We start from the raw sequence: 23,907 nt of genomic DNA on the forward strand, positions 1-23,907 counted from the left end.
TAAACAGAGGTTAAATGACTTGCCCAGGGTCACATAGCTAGTAAGAGTCTAAAGGTAGATCTGAACTCAGGTCTTCTTTACTCCAGACCCAGCACCCTAGCTATAGGACCATCTAGCACATATAGATATAGATACACACATATAATTTGTCTTTTCTCCTTTCTCTTATCTTTTAAGAAGTGTTAGTTTCTATAACCTCATTTGTGTATGCATATTTTATTCTTCAGTAAGCTTGTATATGTATCTCTGTCCCCTCATATATATGTGTATACACTCACACATGTACATACATACATATGTGTGTGTGTATGTGTGTGTGTGTGTGTGTGTGTGTGTGTGTGTGTGTACAGTCAAAAGAATTTTAAATGTAGTTTGGACCAGACTAGTGTCTAACCTATGAATGACTGTAGCCAAACAAAGCAAGCTAGAGACAGGTGTGACAGGAATCAAGTAGCAGTTTAATTAGTTTCAGAGTGAGGAAGGCATGTTTGCAAACAGAAGCTGAGGGGATTCTCAATCTGGGGCAGGGGTAGAGCTTATATGCACTAAAAACCACAAAGAGGGTAGATCCCAACACGAGCATTCCTAGGTCTTGAGCAAATAGTTCCCACAGCATACCCGTGTATATAGGCATTTGGGGGACAATATAGGTGCTCTTGAGTCCTGTGGGAACAGTTCTTAAATTGATTGTTTCAAGTCTTAAGGGTCATTGAGCTTTGGGATTATTCAGTGGGGTACAGAATCAGAATTAGCATAGTGGGAACAGGAACGCAGCAAACTCTGAATCAGTTCACTTGGTGGTTATAAGCTCAGGAATCTGTGAATTGTTAGCATGTCACGAGATTCTTTCTGCTGTGGGAGCCATCATCTTCCTGATGCCATTGGGGTCCACTTTGAGAATGGAGAAACAACAACAAGTTTCTACTGCAGGGGGTCAACTGTAGCTCTGGCTCCAAAGCCAGAATCTCCTGGGAAATAAGGGAGTTCCAACAAATCTAGGTAGTATGGTTATTACAAATATATCAATTAATATGAGAATCATAAATCCCCTGATAATATGTACATAACATATATTATACATATGATATATGTGTATACATCTCCTCTCATTATGTTCCAGAACAATATAGGAATTTATGAGTACACCTGGCTGCCAAATTAAAAAAAGGGAAGGAGTTCACCCATTTCATTGGACTACAGATTATTCCATTTGCCAGAAGCAGATCAAATAAGAAGTGAAAATGATGGCATACACCTCCAGATTAGGGGCCCCATGGAGACTGAACAACCACCACTATAATAAGAGTGATGAGGTTGTATTCACAGATGCTTTTTCCCTTTAGATGTCCCTCCCATGAAATACTCACAGCAAGTAACCCAGTACGCCAAAGGCAAAAGGAATAGTCTAGGCTGGAAGAAGATTAAGAGCATAAGATGAAAACATGGAGGACTTTGAATGCCAGGCAAGAGAAAATTACCATTGTTTACAGGACAGTCAAACAAGACTAGAGTAGCTGAAGCCCAATGTGGTCCTTCACCTACTTCACAGAGAAGGTAGAAAACAGAGTTTGTAAGGAGGAGGTACATAGCCAAATCCAGTGGAAATTGGGGTGGTATCAATATCTTTTGGGTCAATGAGAGGCTTTAAGGTAAAATTCTGTAAGATGGTGGTAAGAACCAGAAATAACTCCATCCGAGCTAGGCCCTCACCAATGCATACCCGTTTTCCTGAAAGAGACAAATGCAAACACATGATATTTATAGATTTCTACTTGATTTAAGCCACTCCTACTAGCTTGTGCTACCTCACCACCACCTATTACTACTGGGTCAAGAACTATACCTGTTCCTGTCCTCTCTGCTCTAGGGCACCTCCTGTAATCTCTCTCCCTTAGTCCATGGGCCCTAATATCTGGGGATTCCATTTTCCACTTGACTCACAAGGTAGAGCTAAGAATTTCTTGGCTCTTTTGAAGGGCCAAGCCCAGTTATGTAGGTAGGTGACCCTCTCTCAGTTGCTGCTTTCTAAATCAGTCCTCTAGGGCCAAAACAAGTGTTTGGATTTTAATTCTGTGGAAAGTTACCAAAGACCCACAAAGAGTGCAAATTCATCCATACTCAAACCCACAAAGACCAAAGGATTTTATCTGTAAAAGTGACATTAAAGAAGAAATATTATTTTCTGCTTTGCCACTGCAAGTTAAGCCCCTTCTCCATGATGATTTCTCCCCTCAATGTTGGTTACAGGGGCTTGATGGAAATAGGCCTGGTGTTTTAGGGGGACACTCCTATTCCTAAAGCTCTTGGGTGCAAGGACTTGGGCTGTCTAGGTGTGACTCTTGGCTAAGGATACCTCAGAGAATAGCTTTTTGCTAGTCAAGGGATGTTAGTGGTGAGTCTGGAGGCAGAATACAATTATCTACTGTTTCTATCCTATTTTTCTTGGGTGGTGGGGAAGGGAAATAAACGTGCAAAAAAGGAATTGTTCCAAATTCCAGTAATCTAGGTATCCAGTAATCCAAAATCCAGTAAATATCAGATCTCATTGCTTAAGCAGTACTGGAAAGACAAAACAATTCTCTCCACCTCTTGAATATGATTCAGGATTGGACATAGGACCTTAGAGGTGATGTAATCCACTTGCCCTCATTAGACGCATAAAAATGCTGAGGCTCAGAGAGGTGAAATGACCAATCATTCTCACAAGCGACAACATGAACTCAAAATGTGAAGTGAAGTCGTAAGGGTCAGATAAACCATATCCCTGAAGGTTGAAAGAACCAGCAAATACAATGACTAATTCACTCTTGGCAATCTTCAAATGTTTGTGAAGAGTTCATGAAAGAAACTCAGGATCACAGCACAAATGTCCCAGTTTTGAAAGGAAAAAAGACAGAAGAGCCAAGAATACAGTCTTACAACCAGAGGCCAGTGAACTCAATCCAATTCCTGTAAAAATTCAGGTATGTACTATTGAAGGGGTGGTTAGAAAATGAAGCAATGACCACAGAGACTAGTATGGCTCTGTCAAGAACAGATCACACCAAAGTAACTCTAGTTCCTTTTTGGACAGAATAACTATACTTAGAGACTGTGGATGCTAGTTACAGTTCACCTAGATTTTAGCACAGTATTTGACAAAGTCTTTCACGTTATTCTTGTGGAAATTGTAGAAAGCTATAAGAGAGAGGGAATAAGCGTTTGTATAGTGCCAACTATGTGCCACATATTGTGCTAAGCACTTTCACAAATATTATCTCATTTCATTCTCACAATAACCCTGCAAAATAAGTACTATTATTATCATCACCATTTTACAGATGAGAAGCAAAAAGAGGTTAAGTGACTTGCCCAAGGTCCCACAGCTACTAAGTATCTGAAGCCAGATCTGAACTCAGTTCTTCCTGACTCCAGGTCCAGTGCTCTATCCACTCTCTCACTAACTGCCTCTGTATAGGTTAAATAAGTGAATATTTATGTAGATTCAAAACTAATTGAGTGGCTGAATGCAAAGAATAATTATTATGAGTCAGGGTCAGCTTGAAAGACTGTCAGTGGAGTGTTCCAAAGGTCTGAACTTATCCCTCTTCTGGTTAATATTTGATTAAAGACACAAAAAGCATGCTTATCAAATCATGCAGATAACATGGATGACTGGGAGGGAAAGCAAACATACTAGATGAGTAAGAGATTTCAAAGAGTTCTTAGTAGGCTGGAACATTGTACTCAGTCTCACAATATGAAATTGAATAAAAATTAGTGAAAAGTTTTATTTTTAGACTCCAAAAAATCAACCCCACAAGTAAAAGTTTGGGTGAAAAATGGCTAAATAGCAATTTGGCTAAAAAAAGACCTGGGAGTAACAATGGATTGCAATATGGACCAATAGAAAGCCAAGTAAATTAATGTCATCTTAGGCTTCATTAAGAGAAGCACAGTGTGTAGACATGAAAAGGTAGAGGTTCCACAGTTTCCTTCCCTTGTCAGATCACATTAGGAGTATTGCATTTATTTCTGGTGCCATATTTTAGGAGAGAAACAGATTAGCTGGACAGCAACCTAGATGATGATGGGTGTCAAGAATGGGTTAAAGAATGGTTTAAATGATGAGGTCAATGATCTGAGAAAAACATGAAAAGAATTACATGAAAATAATTAAGAAGGAAATAGGCGGAACCAAGAGAACATTGTATACAGTAACAGTAAAAATGTTTTAAGAACAACTTGGAGCAAACTGATGGTAGCCATCTGAAGTCATAAGGGTCAGATGAACCATATCCTTGAAGGTTGAAAGAACCAGAAAATACAATGACTAATTCACTCTTGGCAATCTTCAAACATTTGTGAAGAGTTCATGAAAGAAACTCAGGATCACAGCACAAATGTCCCAGTTTTGAAAGGAAAAAAGACAGAAGAGTCAAGAATACAGTCTTGCAACCAGAGGCCAGTGGACTTAATCTAATTCCTGTAAAAATTCAGGTATGTACTGTGGAAGGGGCGGTTAGAAAATGAAGCAATGACCACAGAGACTAGCATGGCTCTGTCAAGAACAGATCGCGCCAAACTAACTCTAGTTCCTTTTTGGACAGAATAACTATACTTAGAGACTGTGGATGCTAGTTATAGTTCACTAAGATTTTAGCACAGTGATTTACAAAGTCTTTCACGTTATTCTTGTGGAAATTGTAGAAAGCTATAAGAGAGAGGGAATAAGCGTTTGTATAGTGCCAACTATGTGCCACATATTGTGCTAAGCACTTTCACAAATATTATCGCATTTCATTCTCACAATGACCCTGCAAAATAAGTACTATTATTATCACCATTTTACAGATGAGAAGCAAAAAGAGGTTAGGTGACTTGCCCAAGGTCCCACAGCTGCTAAGTATCTGAAGCCAAATCTGAACTTGGGTTTTTCTGACTCCAGGTCCAGTGCTCTATCCACTCTCTCACTAACTGCCTCTGTGTAGGTTAAATAATTGAATATTTATGTGGAATCAAAACCAATTGAGTGGCTGAATGCAAAGAATAATTATTATGAGTCAGGGTCAGCTTGAAAGACTGTCAGTGGAGTGTTCCAAAGATCTGGACTTATGCCTATTCTGGTTAATATTTGATTAAAGACACAAAAGCATGGTTATCAAATGATATGCCTAAATGAACTATAAAGGACATATGAAGAAAGATGCTGTCTTCATCAAGACGAAGAACTCATAAATAGAAGTATGTATAGAATGATTTTACATATATGTATATATATGTACATACATATATTTGTGTCTGATGGTAGCCATCTGTAGGTGGGGGAGGGGAGGAATATGAGGGAGGGAAGAAAATAAATTTCCATGATAACTTTAAAAGGAATAGCAGATTTGCAGTTTCATGTGCAATCTTCTTTTTTTTATTATACTACATTATGGAAATGCTTGTTTTATCCCACAAATAAAATAAATTAAAACAATTTTAGTATATAAAACAATGCCAAAAAATTTAAAACTTTTAAAAATGGATTAAAGGAACTGTGAGTGTTTAGCCTGGAGAAGAGAGCAATGGGAGGGGCAGAGCGGAGTGAAGACATGTGATAGTTGTCTTCAGGTGTTTAAAGGGCCATCACATGGAAGACAAATTAGACTAGTCCTACTTGTCCTCAAACTACAGAATTAAGAGCAACGCAGAGAATTTAAGTTGAGAAGTTGCCAAGAGGTAGATTTTAGCTGAATGTTATAAAACCCTTCTAACAGTTTTAGCTTTCTCAAAGTGGAATGGGCTGTCTTATAAGGTGGTTCTATCGCTGAATGTCCTGAAGTGAAATCTAGTTGGCCAGATTTTTACAACATACTGAAGAAGGGATTCTTTTTCAGATCCTTCCAACTCTGAAATTCTATAGTTGTATGAAGTTGCAGATCTGGGATTAGAACCTTGGTCCTCAAAGATCTTTATTCATCTTTGGTTTGCAGATTTGGGGAGACTCATCTTACCTATTGAAAAAGGCATGAAGTAGTCGCTCTTCTTAAAGTTGCCACTTTCATCCAGGAAGTGACCTGGATCAAACTTGTGTGCATTGGGGAACACTTTCTCATCATACAGAACAGAGGTCAGTGATGTTAATATGGTAGTGCCCTGGAGAGAACAAATGCAGAAAAATTCAATTATATAGTAATAATCTTAGAAGATTTGAGCTGGAAGGGACCAAACACTCTCATTTTATCAACATAGAAACAAAGGACTAGCACTATTAAACACTTGCTAGCAAGCTAGTGATTGAGTTAGTACTAGAATCAAGGTCTTCTGGCTTCTAGTCCTGCACCAGGTTCTTTTCATCATACCATGCTTAAATTTTATCCCTAAGTGAGTCTTCCTCAGATTCTCTCTGATGCCCTGCCTTCACAAGCACCTTTGACATGAAGGTCAGATGGCTCTGCATTGGAGAGCAATGTTGTTGACAATACAGGGGTGCAGGAGCTGAGAGGACACAGAACAAGTTAAGTAGCCTCTGCCATCGAGCATTAATGGTATTACTGAAACCAAAGATCTCACTCTTTGGAATTATACCAGATGTTCAGGAGACTTCTGGTATCAATTCCCTTTACTTATCAAGATAAGAAGCACGCCAGCTACAAAGTACCTAACAAGGCATTATCCGGCTTTTTAATGAAGAGTTCCACTAGGGGAGAACCTAGTACTCCCCAAAGTAACCCATTCTCTTTGGGATAGATCTAATTGTTAAAAACCTCAGCTTATCTCTTTACTACTTCATTCATTTCTCCTAATTCTGCCCTCTGGGGCCAAGTGGGATAAATCTAATCATTCCTCCACATGAATACCCTTCAAAAACTTGAAGACTGATGTTAAGTCTTCCTTTATCCAAATTAACATCCTAAGTTCCTTCAAATGATCATTATACAGCAGGATCTCAAAGCTCTGAACGTTCCTGGTTGAATTCCACTGGATAGCTTCCACCAGACATCAAAGATGTATCTACAATGCAGCAGTTTGAACTGAACACAATAACCACAGATGGAGTCTGACAAGGGCAGGGTTTGATGGGACGCTTACCTTCTTATCCTGGACACTATGCCTCTCTTCCAGAGGACACAAAATCAAGAAGAACTGAGTTCAAGTCCGTCTTTGGAACATTTAATTTTGTGTAGCCCTGGAAAGTCATCTAGCTCTTCGTTGTTCCAGGACACTCTCTTAAGATCAAAATTGCATACCAATCTGCACTGAAGTTCCTCAGTGAGAGCTCCTTATGTCAACAAAATCATAGGTCCAGTCCCATATACATACATACACATACGCAAGCATACATATGAGTGTATATATAGATATATACATATGTATATACATGCATACATATGTGTCGATACATCATAGCTCTTTCAGTTTTCACATTATGCTGCTGATTCATAGTGTAGCCCACTAAAACTCCCAAATAATTTTTGAACAAATTATTATATAGCCATGCTTCTCTCATCTAATCTTGTGAACCTAAATTTTTCAAACACAAGTGTAAGACTTTATGCTATCTTTGTTTAGTGTACCACCTGGGTAGTTGGATGGAGATTCTAATATTTTGGCTACCCAAATAAACAAACCCAGTTGGATCTAGAAAAGCTTTGCACAAACCGACTCAGCAATGGCATTTTAAAACAATGACCATGTCTTTGATCTCCACTATGCTACCATGTAGCTAAAGGGAATTGTTGTGAAATTCTCCAGGCCAGCTAGGCACAAGCTTAAATAAGGGAGGAGAAGAAAGAAAATGATTGTGTCCATGCCTAGGGAAAGATATAGCTATCAAGGGTATTCCCAAGTTCAAAGGAAGGGAGTATTAAGTCCACTGTATTTTAGGAAATAGACATAAAGAAAAATAAAGATTGTCCAATTGATATATGGACAAGGGATTTGAACAGACAGTTTTCAAAGGAAGAAATCCAAGTTACTAATAGCCATATTTTAAAATGCTGCAAAGCACTAATAATTAGGGAAATCCAAAGTAAAAAAAATTCTAGGGTTCTACCTTAGACCATCAGATAAGCAAAGCTGAGTGAAAAGGAAAATAACAAATGCTGGAGGGGCTTTGGAAAAACAGGCACGTTAATACAATGTCATTGAAACTGTGATGTAGTCCAGACATTCAGGAAAGCAATTTGGAACTATGCCCACAAAATCACTAAACTGTATATATCCTTTGACATGGCAACACCACTTAACTTTCCTCCCTCCAAAAAAAATCAGAGAAAGGAGAAAAGGACTCATTTGTATCAAAATATTTATAACAGCTCTTTTTGTGGTAGCAAAGAACTGGAAACTAAAGAGATGCCTATCAATTAGGGAATGGTTGTGTAAATTTCAGTATATGGATGTGATGGAATACAACTGGGCTCTAAGAAATGACGAAGGGGACAGCTTCAGGGAAACCTTGGAAGACCTGTATGAACTGATACAGAATGAAGTGAGCAGAGCCAGGAGAATGTTTTATATAATAACAACAATATTGTAAAGACAAATAACTTTGAAAGACTTAAGAATACTGATCAATACAATGAGCGGCCATGATTCCAGAGGACTCATGATGAAGCAGACTACCCACCTCTCAAAAGAGAGATGATGGATTGAGGGTAAAGACCAAGACATTTACTGTTTGGACATGGGCAACACTGCAATTATGCATATATACTATGAGAATTTTGTTTTTCTTTTCTTTTTTTCCACTCAGAATAAGGGTAAGTTGGAAGGGATAGAAAATATATTACTCATTAAAAAATAAAGTAAATACCTGGCTTTCTTTGTATCCTTAATACAATGCTTGACATATAGTAAACACTTAATAAATGTTCATTGAGTGACTTATTTAAATCTAAGAAAAGAAAAATAAGAATTCATAGCTCTAGCCCTACACTAATTCTCAGACCCTGTGCTAGTAGTAAGTATTAACAACACGTATTACTTTGTAAGAATCAAAACGGAATCTTGCCCTTAGAGAACAGAAATAGAACCAGTGATTAGAAGTGACCAAAAAGCAGATTCCAAATGTATAAATGGAGTAATTTTCTATTGATTTTGCTTGTTAAAAAATGAAACAGGCTACCTGGCTAGATGCGATATATACTGTCAGTGAATATCTAAAGCAGAGACTAATAACCAGTTGTCAGGTGTAGAGGTTGGACTACAGAGCCTGAGTTCCCTTTTATTTCCAAGATTCAGTGATTCTATAATTTACTAAGAGGTAGCATAGGTAAAAAAAAAACACTGACCTTGGGGATGACATATTGTCTGAACTGAGTGTCTTGTTTTGCTGCATGGGGCACGTTGGAGGGGTTTAAATCAATGTGTCTCTGTATCTCATGTATCACTGCATCGGTGTAAGGCATACTGTTTCTGTCCTTCATGCAAGGACTTCGGTTTCGGCCAATCACATGGACAATTTCTTCATGAATTTTATCTATAACATAGGAATAAAAATGATGTTAAAAGTGAGAAAGGAGGAAAAACACATATCCCATAATTTCCTGGTCAGTCATTTAGAGCTACCTCAGGAAACATGCACTAAATCCTCTCTCTATTAGAAAATACAGTTATATTTAGTCTCTTGGGGAAACTGAGAGTCCACAGGCCCTAAGGCACCTAAGTCACATGCCCTCAGAGCATAGGCCTTAAGTTGTCTTTAAACAAATGCAGGACAAGGGTTTTTGGTAGGATTACACAGAGCCATCAAATTGAACGCATCCAAGTTCTATCTCTTTGTAGTGTGTGTGAATAGCAGAGAATCCAGATTTGCCAGTTCCACCTATGGGTAGGACAGGATACATTTGCTATAAGGAATGGCACCCAAGCTTAGAATAAACCTAGGATTCCTTGACTAAATGGTGCTCCTTGCCTTATCAATTATTCAACACAAGAGATAGACATTCTTTACGAGTGTTATAAATATAAAATCGTTACTTGTCATTCAAAGCCCTTCACAAACTGACCCCTTCCTCCATTTCCAGTCTTCTTAAACCTAACTCCTCCCCAGATACTCTCCAATTCAGTGATACTAGTTTGCATGCTGTTCCTTGGACACAGTGCTCTCTCTCCTGACTTCACACTTTTTTACTCTCTGTCCTGTTTGCTTGGAATGTTCTCCCTCCTCAAGGCTGCTCCTGGATTCCCTGGGTTCCTTCAAGATTTGGCTCAAATCCCAACTTCTGCAAGAGGCATTTTCCAAATCCCCATATCCCCTCCCTCAACTGCTTATGTGTCCTCTTTGAAATTGCCTTCACTTATTCTGTATTTATCCAGCATGTACATATCTGTTTGCGTGTCACCTCTCCCAACAGAAGAAGGGCAGGGAACATGTTGGGGTTTTTTACCTTTCTGTGTAACTCTAGCACTTAGCACAGTGACTAGTACATAGTAAACACCTAATAAATACTTATGACTGACTGACTGTCATAACGTAAATATCTATTCAAGTAGATTTATAAAGCTAGATTAACCTTTGCATGGTGACTATGTTATAAAATATCATCAATATATTAAAGCAATTCTTACTTTTGCCAGTTGCTTTCAAAGTTAATGCTTCCCCATTTTAGTTCCCCATTATATTTTTAATATATTGGTGTCATTTTAACAGGTTGATGTCACTGGTAATTCCTTGTTCTTCTGTTTGAGGGGAAGTTGCACAGGGAGAAGACAGGACTTTTCCTAGGGTTGCAAGACCTGAGTTCTAGTCTCAACCCTACAATTAACTAGACATTTGGCAAGTCATTCTTTGAGACCTCAAGCTCCTCATCTGTAAAATGCAGATGATACCTGCCTCATTGATCTCACAGGAGTGATGAGATGTCCAAATGTATATTCAAGTGCATTCTTCATAGTACCATCAAAACTCAACAAAACAAAACAAAAGAAACAAATTCAGAAAAAGAAATAGTATGAAACACAGAGCAGACCAACTTTCTCCTGGTCCTATGCGTCAAGTGTACTAGGCAAGGGGGCAATAGTGGGGAGAGAGAAAGAAAGAGCAGGCAGCCTTAAAAAGAGTACCAAGAGATTTGGTGTCTTCAGAAAAAAGCTAGGTTCCATTGTGACTCAGAAGATGGAAGGAATTTGAGAAGAAGAGATGGAAGAGGATTAAGATAACCAATATCAGCTGTCAGAGACTTTAAGTGGTCATGTAGTCTAATGCCCCTCAGTGTACAGATGAGGAAGCCGAAGCTCAGAGAGGTGAGATGACTTCCTAAGGTTCACATGGGTAGCAGAGCTAGAATTCAAATGCAAGTCTCTTGACTCTAAAGCCGGTGATCTTTCCACTGAAATAATAAAGGAAGGTGCCACAGAGTATAGTGGAAATAGAGGGCAGATGGGGATAAGGAATAGGAAGGGCTAAGGGTAAGCTTATCATGGGTGGCTGCCAGCTGATTCTAGACATCCTGCATAGCATGGGTTCTCAGACCAGGTAGCATGGTGGTGGGCAATCCACTTAGAATAGCTGGGAAGGCATGCACCCTCCCTTCCCAGAAAGGGATTTGGTGACTGTAGGGCCCTAGTAGGATGGCAGCCCAGGCAACTAGCACTAGAAAGGCATTTGGGGTTAAGTGTGAAGAAGAGAAGAGTCATCATTCCTGGGATGTCAGCAAAAGGACAAAAATACAACTAAACCTTGTAGTTCTGGCTCCAAGTATAGGCCTGGCAACAGACTATAGATCCAGATTCTGCAGAACAGTCTATCCAGATTTAAAGAATGCCATGACTAAAATGCAGACTACCAGAGATGATATTTTTAGCCACAAGAGCTCATGAAACTGTGTACTAAGATGTGTAAGAGCTGAATTCTGCATTGGGAAAGAGACTACCTCCAGAAACAAAATTAAAGATGCTTTCACATGCTGACTGCTGTTATTGTGAACATAAGGTAGGAACTAAAGTTTCCTAAAGCAGGGATTCTTAGCCTGAGGCCCATCCAAAGTTTTCACCTTTATTTTAATATAATTGGTTTCTTTGGTAATATTACATATTTTGTTTGATACATTTAAAAACTTCATTCTGAGAAAAGGCTTCACCAGACTGCCAAAGGAATTCACAACACACATAAAGGGTTAAGTATCTCTGTCTTAAAGGAGAGGATGTAGCTTCTAGACCGTCCCTCAACTGAATTTAGGGCATTATTCCAAAGACTTCAAAAGATCTGATTTCACCGTTGTAAGAACACTCTACCATTGTTGGTAGAATGTAGTCTCTCCATAAATACAAGATCATAGGTACTCCACATATTAGTAGACACTTTCACAAATTTCTATAAACAATAGCAATAAAAGAAAGTCACAGGGTCACAGATTTAATCCTAAAAGCTACCTTAGAGGTCATCTAATCCAATCCTACCACATTTTATGGTGAAAAATTGAGGCCAAGAAAGATTCACATCCTCAGGTTTACTTACTTAATAAGTGTCTGAGGTGGGATTTGAACCCAGGGTTTTCTGACTTCAAGTCATTAAGGCAATTCACCTTCCAATTCTGAACCTCTCCAAACATGGCCAGAATGGTACTCAAGCAAGAGAAACAAGATCTGTCACCAGATCTGTATTCAAAAGCCTTCCCAGCTTAACCAGACTTTCTGGAGATTGCACTCTTCCTTGTGACTTTGAGGTCCCAGGGCCATCTATATCCCAAATACTTTAATGAAATGTTTTAAGATAGTAATAATAATAATAATAATACTAAAACATCATACAATTGCACAGTGATTTTTTTTAGTTAACCCACTGTTCTCCTTGCAATAAGTATGGAAGAAGGGAGCAAATTTGGATATGTGAGAGCTAATGTTAAATACATGAAAACAGCAACAGAAATTTTTCCAAGCTGAGTCTCAACAGAGCTGCAAGTCCCCTCTTCATGACTTTCCTTCCGAGTTTCATTATCATTTTTATGCATCAGTATACCTGCTATTTCAGGATATTTCAGCAGAAGCAGAAGTCCATATCTCAGAGTTATGCTGGTTGTCTCTGATCCCGCAATAAACAGTTCGGAGACTGTTTGGGCCAAGTTTTCCATAGTAAATGCAGATGGTTGGCTTTGCTTTTCCTAAGGATAATTTGATATGATTAAATTATAAACAATTTATTTGGATTATGTCCACAAATGAACCAAAAATGAAGAAAAAGTTGGTAGAATGTAGTCTCTCCATAAATGTATCCAATGCAGACATTCCATGCCCCTCAAAAATTTTTGGAAGAGTTTTGTGAAATAAACAGGATTTATTATCTTAGTAAATGAAAAATGAAGAACAGGAACAGCTAAGTTGCACAGTGGATACAGCACTGGCCCTGGAATCAAGAGGACCTGAGTTCAGATCTGCTTCAGACACTTAGTAGCTGCTTCAGACGTCAAATGAATGAGAAAATTAAGAAAAGTGTTGATGGGATTAAATCCATAGCATCTCTATTTGTTGTGGAAAAGAATTGGTTACTGATGTGTGCTAATCATTTGGGAAATGGCTGAACAAGTTATGGCATATGAACATGGTGGAAAACTTTTGTGCTCTAAGAAATGATGAAAGAGATGATTTCAGAGAAACCTAGTAAGACTTAGATGAACCAATGCAAAGTGAAATGAGCACAACCACAAGAACAATTTATATAGTAACAACTATAGTGTAAAGACAAATAACTTTGAAAGACTTAGAAATACTGTTCAACAAGATAACAGACCACAATTTGGGAGGTCTCATCATCAAACGTGCTACCACCTCTAGAGAGACAGGCAATGGACTTTGAGTATAGACTGAGACCTATCTTTTTGTTTTGGTTCTTGTTTTAGACGTGGCCAAGATGGGAATTTTTTTTCTTCACTATACTTCATTGTAATTGCTTTTTTCCCTTGATTTTTCAATGTGGGAGAAGGAGAATAGGAAGGAGAAAATCCAGACATAAAAATAAAATAAAATTGAATTTTAAAAAATAAAATTAAAATTAAACAGATAAATAACAGTAACGTGGGGGTGAGAATAGCACCTACTTCACAAGGTTGTTGTGAGAATTAAAAATAAATAAATACAATTCTTTGTAAACTGGAAAAATAAAACAGGCTACTGTTTGTAACAGGCCAGGCAAAAGGTGATGAGCCATGCATGAGGGTAGAGGATGTGAGTGGAGGAAGCATATTTGAAGATGTGGGTAGAGGAAGCATGTATGAAAATATTCTTGGAGTTATATACTGGGTGACTCTCTTATATTATTCATTCTTCTTGGAATTTAATTGGCACATATAAGCCCTCCAGAGTCATCCACGCAGCCCAAGATATGCAGCCAAACCAACTAACGACTCTAGTTTGATCCAGAGTTCAGGCATAGCTTTGTGGAAAGCCCTGAAGGGCTTCCCATAATTGACAAGACCCCACACTTCCCATAAGCTACTCTTTCAGGGTCTCAGCTACATGTGTCTCTGTGGAATTACGGTGATCTTGGAAACTGTTCATCAGCCAGTTGCTGGGAAGTTCTCATGACCACTTCTGTACATACATACTTATTCCAATTATGTATCCGTCCTTAAATGAATTTTATCATTGAAGAGAGAAAAACAAGTCAGTAGTGACTAATGCCTTACTCTATCCTATGTGACTGCCAAAAGCAAGTGGGCTGTAGCATACAGAGTTCCCTTGGAATGCCTTAAGTCCCTCCCCAATTGCAAAGACATAGCCTCTGGTGTCCCTCCTCTTTCCAGTACATTTTTCTCTAATCACTGGCTGGAAGTCCTCCTACAAGATGCCATGCCCTATTTCTTGATCAACTCTTTTCCCTAATGTGTCTTATGTCTTCCTATAGTTTCTTCTATAAGTGAAAGGAAATACCAACGTCACTTTAAGAATCACTGAGTTCCTACATGTCTCAGTACTTAAGGCCCATGTAAGCAGGTGATATGAACTGGTCTGTCCATTGGAACTACGTCCAAAAAGCTGCCTGCTTTCCCCTGCTTTCTCAGTGACCTACTAACCTACGTGAGTGTCACTGAGAATGTGTCCCAATACAGGATCCAAATAATCCATGAGAAGTGAGCTGCCAACCTGCCTCTCTCATTGTACCTGCCCCACTCATCATACCTGATCCATTTTCATCAGGAAGTAGTCAATAAAGTCCCGAGGATTGTCAGGGTCCAGGGTTTCTTGGTGTTCCTTCACTCTCTCCCAGATAAAATTCTGCAGCTTTTGACAGTTATTAAGGAATTTCCTATGAGATCCTGGGAGATAATGTACTAGAGATGGGATAAAATTGTAGACCTAAGAAAAGGAAAAAAAAAATTACATAGCTCTTTTCTAAAGGATACAAATGATAATTCTTCACTTTTAAGATTCAGATTGCACGTGTAAGAGAAGCCTGAATAGTAAGCAGTGCTTAACAGGGCAGTTGTAGCACAAATCCCCTGCTCTGTCTACATTCTGCCATTCCTGTCCATGAGGAGGAAGGTATGGGCATGTCCCAGAATCCCACTGCTGCATCTCCCAATGGGGTGCAAGATAAATTCTAGCCTAGTTCCTGGTAGTCGTTTCTATTAAATAAAGAAAACTGTTTTGAGCCCCAGGAGGAGAAAACACTGGCCTCACCTGTATCCATGGGGAGGTCAAGATTTTGTTGTTTTCTTCTAAAAGTTCCATTAAATATAGAAAATTCTTATCATCATATTCAAAACGTTTCTGGAAAATGACAGAGCAGATGACATTGCAGGGAGCACACTCCAGGATGAACTTGGGATCATAGGGCTGTTCTAAAGAATGAGAGGGGCAAAAAGAGAGGGAAGCTTTAACCTGCATTTTAAATTAAATGTCATTGAGATCACAAGGTAAGATTTGTCTGCCTTGAAGGGCAGCGGCAACTGACTCTTCTACTGTCCCCTCAAATAGCTCTAGCAAGCTTACAAGTTGACAGTTATATGGTATTGTTTAGGTTATAATAAAACACTTGGCTTTAGTAGTAGTAATCATAGTCATAACAGTGGTGTTTGTAGTTGGAGAAGTAGCAGCAGAAGCAACACCAATAGTAGTAGTAGACATCATCATAGCAGGAGGAGTAATAGTCAGTAATAGTAGTAGTAGTAGTGGTAGGAGGAGGAGTAGGAGGAGAAGGAAAATGAGGAGGAGGAGTGGGGAAGAGGGAAAGAGGATGAGGAGGAGGAGGAGGAGTGGTAGTAGTAGTGGTGGTGGTAATGGTGGTGGTGGTGGTGGTGATGGTGGTTGTGGTGGTGGTATAGCCTTTATCTGATTTGTTTTTTGCAACTCAGTGCAAATATCAAATCCCCATTTTATAGGTAAGGAACATGGCAAGAAATGATAAAAGAGGTGAAATTCGACTCTGAATTCTGTGCTCTGACTGGCAAAGTCTGACTAGCAAAGTCCAAAGCATGGACTCCAAAGTCAGCGTTCTTTCTGCCACACCACATGACTTGTCTTGTCAAAATTGGTTCTCCTTGGGTGTGCCAGCCCATACCTGTAATCCCAGATACTGGGAAGTCTGAAATGGGCAAGTCTCTTGAGCTTGGAAGTTCTAATCAACAGTGAGCTAAGTCACCTGGGTTCAGAATTAACATTATGAGTCCTCAGGAAGAGGAGAGGAGAGAAATGACCATTTTGCCTACAGAGGGTGAGCCAATCCAGATAGGAAATGGAGCAGGTTATAGCTCTCCTGCCAATCAGTAGTGGGTTCAGCCCACCAAGTAGCCTTTGCAACTTCTCCCCTATCTATGAGATTGAATCTTTTTAAAAAATCTGCTTCCATCATCTTCTCTCCAAACCAGTCTGCTTTGAGACTTCCCCATTTCTATGAATGGGATCACCATTCATAGAGTTACGGATGGTCAACACCTCTATTACTCTTCTCTCACCCTCACTCCCCACATCTACTCCATTTCTAAGTGCTACTATTTCTTCATTGTGTCTCTTACATACATCCAAAACTGTATTCCTTATTTTCCCTACCCCCCCAAACCCTCTCTTCTTGCTAACTGCCTTATTACTACTAAGGGTACTACTTTTCTCCCAATGACCCACAGCTTGAGCATCATCCTCAACTCCTTACCCTTTCATGCTCCCCAGATCCAATCTGTTGCCAAGGCCTGTCAACTTTACCTTCCTAGCATCTCTTGCATACAGCCCCTCTCTCTTCTGACATTGCCACCACTTAGGTGCAGGCTCTCATTACCTCTCTTCTGGACTACTGCAATAGACTTTCAATTCATTCAAATCAAATAGTCAGTCAATAGTCATTTATTAGACAACTGTTATGTGTTAGGCACTGCTCTAAGCACTGAAGATACTGAGGAAGACACACTGAAGATGCAGTGAAGACACTGAAGAGGGCAAAAGATAGTCCCTGTTCTCTAGAAGCTTACAGCATGCAAACAACTATGTAGCAACAAATTATATATAAAGGGATCATCTCAGAAGGAGGGCATTAGAAGTAAGGGGAATCAGAAAAAGGCTTCATGTAGAAAGGGCAGTAGGCAGTAGGTATACTCTCAACACCCCCCCCCGCCCACATGCACAATTCCCTCGCAACAAATACTCACTAAATATTTAAAAATACCATGCTGAAACACTTTTGAGGAGGGACAGGGTGAAAGGAGAGAGAGAATGGAATAAACTGGTGGGGGAGGAGAAATAGGATGGAGGAAAATACAGTTAGCAATAGCAACTGTGAAAAAAATTATGAAGCAATTTTCTCTGATAAAGGTCTCACTTCTCAAACATATAGAGAACTGAGTCAAATTTATAAAATAATCTTTTCCCCAATTGATGAATGATCAAAAGATATGATCAGTTTCCACATGAAGTAATCAAAACTATGACCATGTGAAAAATACTCTGACTCTCTATTGATTAGAGAAATGCAAATTAAAACAATTCTGAGGTACTACCTCATATCTATTAGATTGGCTTATAGGACAGAAAAGGTAAATGACAAATGTTGGAGGGAATGTGGGAAAAATGAGACATTAATCCATTTGTTGGTGGAGTTGTGAACTGATTCAACCATTCTGTAGAGCAATTTGGAACTATGCCCAAAGGGCTATAAAACTACACATACCCTTTGACCTAGCAATACCACTCCTAGGTCTGTATTCCAAAAGGGATAAAAAACAAAAGGGAAAAGAGCCTGTATGTACAAAAATATTTATAGCACCTCTTTTCTGGGGGCAAAGAATTGGAAACTGAGGGGATGCCCATCAATCGGGGAATGGCTGAACAAGTTGTGGTATGTGATTATGATGGAATACTATTGCATTATAAGAAATGATGAGCAGGATGCTCTCAGAAAAATCTGGAAAGATTTGCATGGGCTGATACAAAGTGAAATGTACTGTGTGCAAAGGAACAACGATATTGTAAGATGATCGGCAGTGAATGACTTGGCTATTCTCAGCAATACAACAATCGAAGACAACTATGAAGGAATTATGATTAAAAAATGTTATTCATCCCCAGAGATAGAACCGATGGTGTCTGAATGAAGTTAAAGCATACTTCTGTTTACCTTTTTTTCTTGGGGTTTTTTTGGTCTATGTTTTCTTTCACAATATGATTATTATGGATATGTTTTGCATGACTACACGTGCATAATCTACGTCAAATTGCTTGTCTTCTCAATGGAGTGTGGGGTGGGGAGGAAGGAAAGGAGAGAATTTGAACTCAAAGTTTTAAGAACAAATGTTAAAAATTATTTTTACATGTAACTGTGGAAAAAAATACTAAATAATTTTTTTTAAAGAAAGAAACAAACTAAAACAAAAAACCACTATGCTGGGAACTTAGGAATTCATACGTGATGATGACATCCTTCTGTTATCCAATACATCAGCTCTTCCTTCTGGATACAGATCATTTGTAAATTTGACAAGCATATCATCGCTGCCTTTATTCAACTCATTGATAAAAATGATGAATAGTTTGTGTTGGAAGGAGATATATTCAGGGAACGTATAGTTCAATTTGGCTGTAATGCTGAGAGCTCTAAAGGAAATAATTTGAAATGAGACAGAAAGCTAGGTTGGAGCCAGGTTATGATAATAGGGACACACTGGAGCTTTGAACAAAACAGTGACATGAACAAACCAGTTATACTAACAGCAGGTAGGGAAACAATCTGTTGGAGGGGGCAATTAGGGTAGAGAGATCAATTTGAAAGCTTGTATGGTAACTAAGTAGTTCCAGTGATAAAAACCTGAATTAGACTGGAAATTGGGTAACAAGAAAAAGTTACAGATATCAATGATGTTGCAGAGGTAGAATGAGCAGGGCTTGGCAACTGATTGGATATGAGACAAGAGTGAAGGAAACTAAATTATGATTGGGAAGACACCGGTGTCCTCACCAAAAAGAGGGAAGTTTGGAGGAACAACATACGTAAGATAAAAATAATAAATTAAGTTTCAGACATTTTGAATTTGAGATGCAAACAGAACATCCAGATATACTTCCTATAGGCAACTGGTGATTCAGGACTAAAACTGAGGAGAGATAAGAGCTAGCAACTGTGCCTAGAATCAACGGGGTTCACGTGAAACACCCAAGAAAGAGAAGACGGAAACAGAAAAAAAATCTTGTTATAGGACTAGGGTTCAGGAGACACACAGACACACAAATACACCGCCCCCCCCCCACCCTTAGAGGACTGGCTATGGGGTGATCCAGTGAACCAAGGCACTGAGATTAGTTAAGTAGAACCCAGAATGACATAGAAGTCAGAGGAGGATAGAGCTCCTAACAGGAAAGGGTGGCCACCAGGATATACAGTTCTACAACAGCCGGAAGATGAGAATTTAGAAAAAGCCAAAGATTTAGCAAACAAGAGATGGTTGGTAACATCAACAGAGTAAATCAATAGAATGCTAGGGTCAAGACGGAGATTTGCAAGTGGTTAAAAAGTAACTGAAAGGGGGATGAATTTACTTTAGATGATTCATTCTAGGAAAAGGCAATAAAAGAGGAAAGACAGAGGAGAAGGATGGTCAAGTGAAGATATTTTTTTAAGGCTGTGGAGACCTGAGCATGTTTGCAAGCAATGGGGGAGGAGCCAGCAACTTGGAAGAGACTGAACAAGAGGACAAAAGTAAAAAGGATAACCTTGAACAGGAGAAAAGCCTCCTGACACTGGAACAACAAGGGGAAGGATAGGTGACACAGTGGAAAGGTTTTGTTCTAAATATCCTGAGGCTGACAACACTTTCTGGGATATGTGAAGCAGCCCAATTTTCACCTAGTGGCAGTTGTCCAAAGAGTTAGTGATGTTCTCACGAGGAAACAATCATCCTTTATAAGCCATACAAATCTGGTGCAGTTCAGCCATTGCAAAGATTTCACGCAGATGTGTTCCTGTTTCATGTCTACAGGGGTATGCTGATAGTGTTCTACCGTGTTTATTTATTTGTTTGTTTTTTTTTCCATTAGGAAGTTATTCCTAGTAAAATAGTCTGGTGTAGAAGAGTATGCAAGACTAGGTTATGACCAAACAGTGACAGTATTCTGTTACCTTCCAGCTCCCATCCTCCCCCACCTGGATCCTTGTATGCTAATTTTGTGTTTTATATTTTTAACAGCAGTTATCACAAAGAAATTATGGTATTTGCTTCTGTACCAACTTAGGCCCTCCCCTAGTGTGCTATGGCCTCACAGATTTAGGAACCCATACAACAGTAATAGTTAACATGCTAAGGTACTGTGCTAACTACCTTACACTTATTATTTCATTTGCTCCTCACAACAACCCTGGGAAGAAGGTGGTACTATTATCTTCATTTCACAGATGAAGAAACTGAGGCTAAATGACTTGCTGTGGGCCACACAGCTGATAAGGGGCTGAGGATGGATTTGAACTCAGATCTTCCTGACTCTAGGTACTGAGCTCTACTCCCTGTGCCATCTAGCTTCTGAAGAAGGAAGGACCCCCCTCTACTGAACCTCTTGGAGTAGAGTGGGAGGTGAAGGAGGTGGGCACATTGACCTTTAACATCATCAGCTTCCATCTGAATAACCGGAGGAGTGAAGCAAAGCTGTTTGAAGTCTCCTCAAATGTCCCCTACCACATCTTGCTCAAACCCATCCTGTCCTATGTTTTGTCATAGCTGGAAAGGACAATGAGGATATCCAGGTTCAGGATACTAGCTGTAAACTTTCCACCAAGCCTCTTCTCTGGCATCACCTTCCTTGAGTAGGCCATCTCATCTCACTATTTTTGGAAATAAGGCGTATAGACCTGGTATAGTCTACTGTTCTCCATCAGCATGATGATCCTTGTAAGTATTTAGTGGCCTTCCTGGACTTTGCATACAAGAAGGTGAAGTTTGTTCGTAAACACAAAATAGAGATAGTTAGGTAGGGAAGTTCACAGAGAGCTGGATGTGGAGTCAGGAAGACCTGAGATCAAATCCCACCTCGGACACTTATTAATTGTGTGACCATGGGCATGGCATTTAATTTCCCATGCCTCAGTTTCTTCATGTATAAAAAGGGTACAATAAAGCACCTACCTCCCAAGGCTGTTGTGAGGATAAAATTATACACACACATACACACACATATACATATATATGTGTATATATATGTATGCATATGTATATAATGTATGTATACATATATACATATATATATAATTTTACAAACCTTAAAGCTCTAAATTAATGCCAGCTTTGTAGTAGTAGTAGTAGTAGTAGTAGTAGAAGTAGTAGTAGTAGTAGTAGTAATAGCAGTAGTAGTAGTTGTAGTAGTAGTAGTAGTTGTAGTAGTAGTAGTGGTGGTGGTGGTAGTAGCTGTGGTAAAAAAAGATAAAGGATGTTGTTTTCTAAAAAGTTACTCAAAAGCTTTCTGAGGCTAATGATAGAAAGTTGTCTCAAAAAGGGAAATTTTGTGGAAGTAAGGTGCTTAATTATAATTATTACTAAAAATGAAGTTGCTGATTATGAAAGTACAACATGTCTCATCTTCTACACTAAAGCTCTTTTTCCAGGTCTTGGACATTATTACTTCTTTCTGTATACTAAAGATCTTCAACCCTAGAGTGAATTACATTTTACCCTAAATGCCTTGTTGAAAATGATTGAACTGCTGTGTACTGGCTCCAAACAAGCAACGGCAACATCCCTTCTTTTGTATGGGTACGTTGGGTTAGGCAGAAGGGGAGTAAAGTGTTAGTGTAGGAACTATTTTATAGTCCAATGGAACAAGTTGTTTATGAGTGGGTGGGTGTGTTTAAACTAAGAAAATGTCAGAAAAAGTAACGTTTGTTTGAGGGATGTTTTTGATAAATTCTTGAAGTAAAATAAATTGATAAGAAAAAAAAGAATGAGGTGATGAGGAAGAGAGGTCAGAGAGGATAAGAGAAGGCCAGTGTGATTCCAATGGACGCTAGTAAATCAGCTCAATGACATTCTAGCCTGTTCCTTGCCTTCCTCTTTTTATATAGCAAAGTATAAAGAAAGCTACAGGATCTCTTAACTTCTATAAATGATTATAAAGAAAAGTTTTTTCTGATAGAATTTTTTTTCTTACCAAGAGCAATAGAATTGAGGCTGCTGGTCCTTTGTGAGCACCACTTCATTTGAACCCCTTAAAAGTAATTTTATACACACACACACACACACACACACACACACACACACACACACATACACACAGCCTCATTGCTTCGAGGTGACTCTGGGTTCTAAAGGCTATGCTCCAGAGACCAAGCTCTTGACAGGTTCTATTGTCCAAGGACCAGCCAAGTTAAGTACAGGGAGGCTCATCTGGAGGTTGGCCACTGAGTGATGAATCATTTGGCCATGGAAAACCATGAAATAAAGACAAAATATCTCTAATTCTTGTGAATACATGTCCCACCTCTTTCTGCAGTGAGGGTGGGCAGAAGTGGAAAAGGGGGCAGTTGTCACAGAGCTGGGACTAACACCCTAGGCTTTTGACCGTTAGCTCAGTCTTCTTTCCATCACTGCCTTCTTCACAAGCCCAGTGTAAACCCATCAGGACTGCTACACGATGTCCCCTGTCTTTTTTCTCTCAGTACTTTCTAGCCTTCAGGGCTTCCAGTTATAGCCTTGTACCAGAACAAGACTGAAAGATCAGACACACTGCATGTGGTTGGTGACTGCAATAAATTTCTTGAAACTGCCTTGGTCTGAGAACTAACAACTTTAATGAGAGAACTAACAACTTTTCCTAAGATTAGTGATATAAATAAAGTAATAAATAAATTGTAAAAGTAACTATAAAGTAAATCAATTTAATAAATAAATAAAGTAAATAAGCACCAACCATTTGATTTTTTAAATTCTTCTACCAGGAACTTTGCCTCTTCTTGGACTCGCTCTTCCATTCTCCTCTTCCCCATCCCCAAATTCCTCAGAGTCACAAGGGAGAAGCGTCTCATTTGCCTCCACATCTCTCCATTGCTGAAAATTATTCCTATGAGGAGGATCAGAGAAAGAAGAACAGGGAATTCCTCCATATCTTGATTTCCAGGAAGAAGAGAAGTGGGGGAGAGTATGGGAGCAACAGCCCAGCAGCCATGGAAGTGATCAGCCTCAGACTTAGAAGTTCCCTTGTGTCTCTTGCCCCAAAGATTCTTAGCCACTCCAACTCGTCTTTTGGGATGATGGTCAAGTGTGGTAGTTCTCAGTTTGCTTTCTCCTCCATCAGTTGTTTCCTCTTCCATCTCAAACTCCACCTCCCTCACCCATCATAATCATAAATCCTTTGGATGATCAGATACTTACAGCCTCCTTGTTGTAAAGAAATAGCCATGAATCTGGAGGCCAGGATGAAGATATTTTTTGATACTCTAAATGACTATGGAATAAATTAACTTTATGTTTATATCTCTATATCTTTTGGTCCAGGAACTGAGTTGGCTTTTGAGGAAAGTTGAAGTTCTAGTCTCCCTACTCT

General features: G+C 39.1%; 1 protein-coding gene across 2 annotated transcripts in view; it reads right to left on the reverse strand.

The window, feature by feature from the left end:
- Positions 1–437: 437 nt before the first annotated feature.
- The window catches only part of LOC118828026 (cytochrome P450 2C18-like), a 30,002-nt gene continuing 6,532 nt past the window's right edge, over positions 438–23,907 (reverse strand). For both annotated transcript variants that reach the window (XM_036734411.1, XM_036734412.1), the window contains exons 4-10: positions 23,275–23,424; positions 15,583–15,743; positions 15,082–15,258; positions 12,926–13,067; positions 9,258–9,445; positions 5,979–6,120; positions 438–1,728 (exon numbers count right to left, since the gene is read on the reverse strand). In XM_036734411.1, coding sequence (XP_036590306.1) covers positions 1,544–1,728; positions 5,979–6,120; positions 9,258–9,445; positions 12,926–13,067; positions 15,082–15,258; positions 15,583–15,743; positions 23,275–23,424 — 1,145 coding nt within the window. In that variant the 3' untranslated portion in view covers positions 438–1,543. The remainder of the gene's footprint in view (positions 1,729–5,978; positions 6,121–9,257; positions 9,446–12,925; positions 13,068–15,081; positions 15,259–15,582; positions 15,744–23,274; positions 23,425–23,907) is intronic.

The sequence above is a fragment of the Trichosurus vulpecula genome, chromosome 8 (genome assembly GCF_011100635.1).
Source record: "Trichosurus vulpecula isolate mTriVul1 chromosome 8, mTriVul1.pri, whole genome shotgun sequence".
Taxonomy (NCBI): domain Eukaryota; kingdom Metazoa; phylum Chordata; class Mammalia; order Diprotodontia; family Phalangeridae; genus Trichosurus; species Trichosurus vulpecula.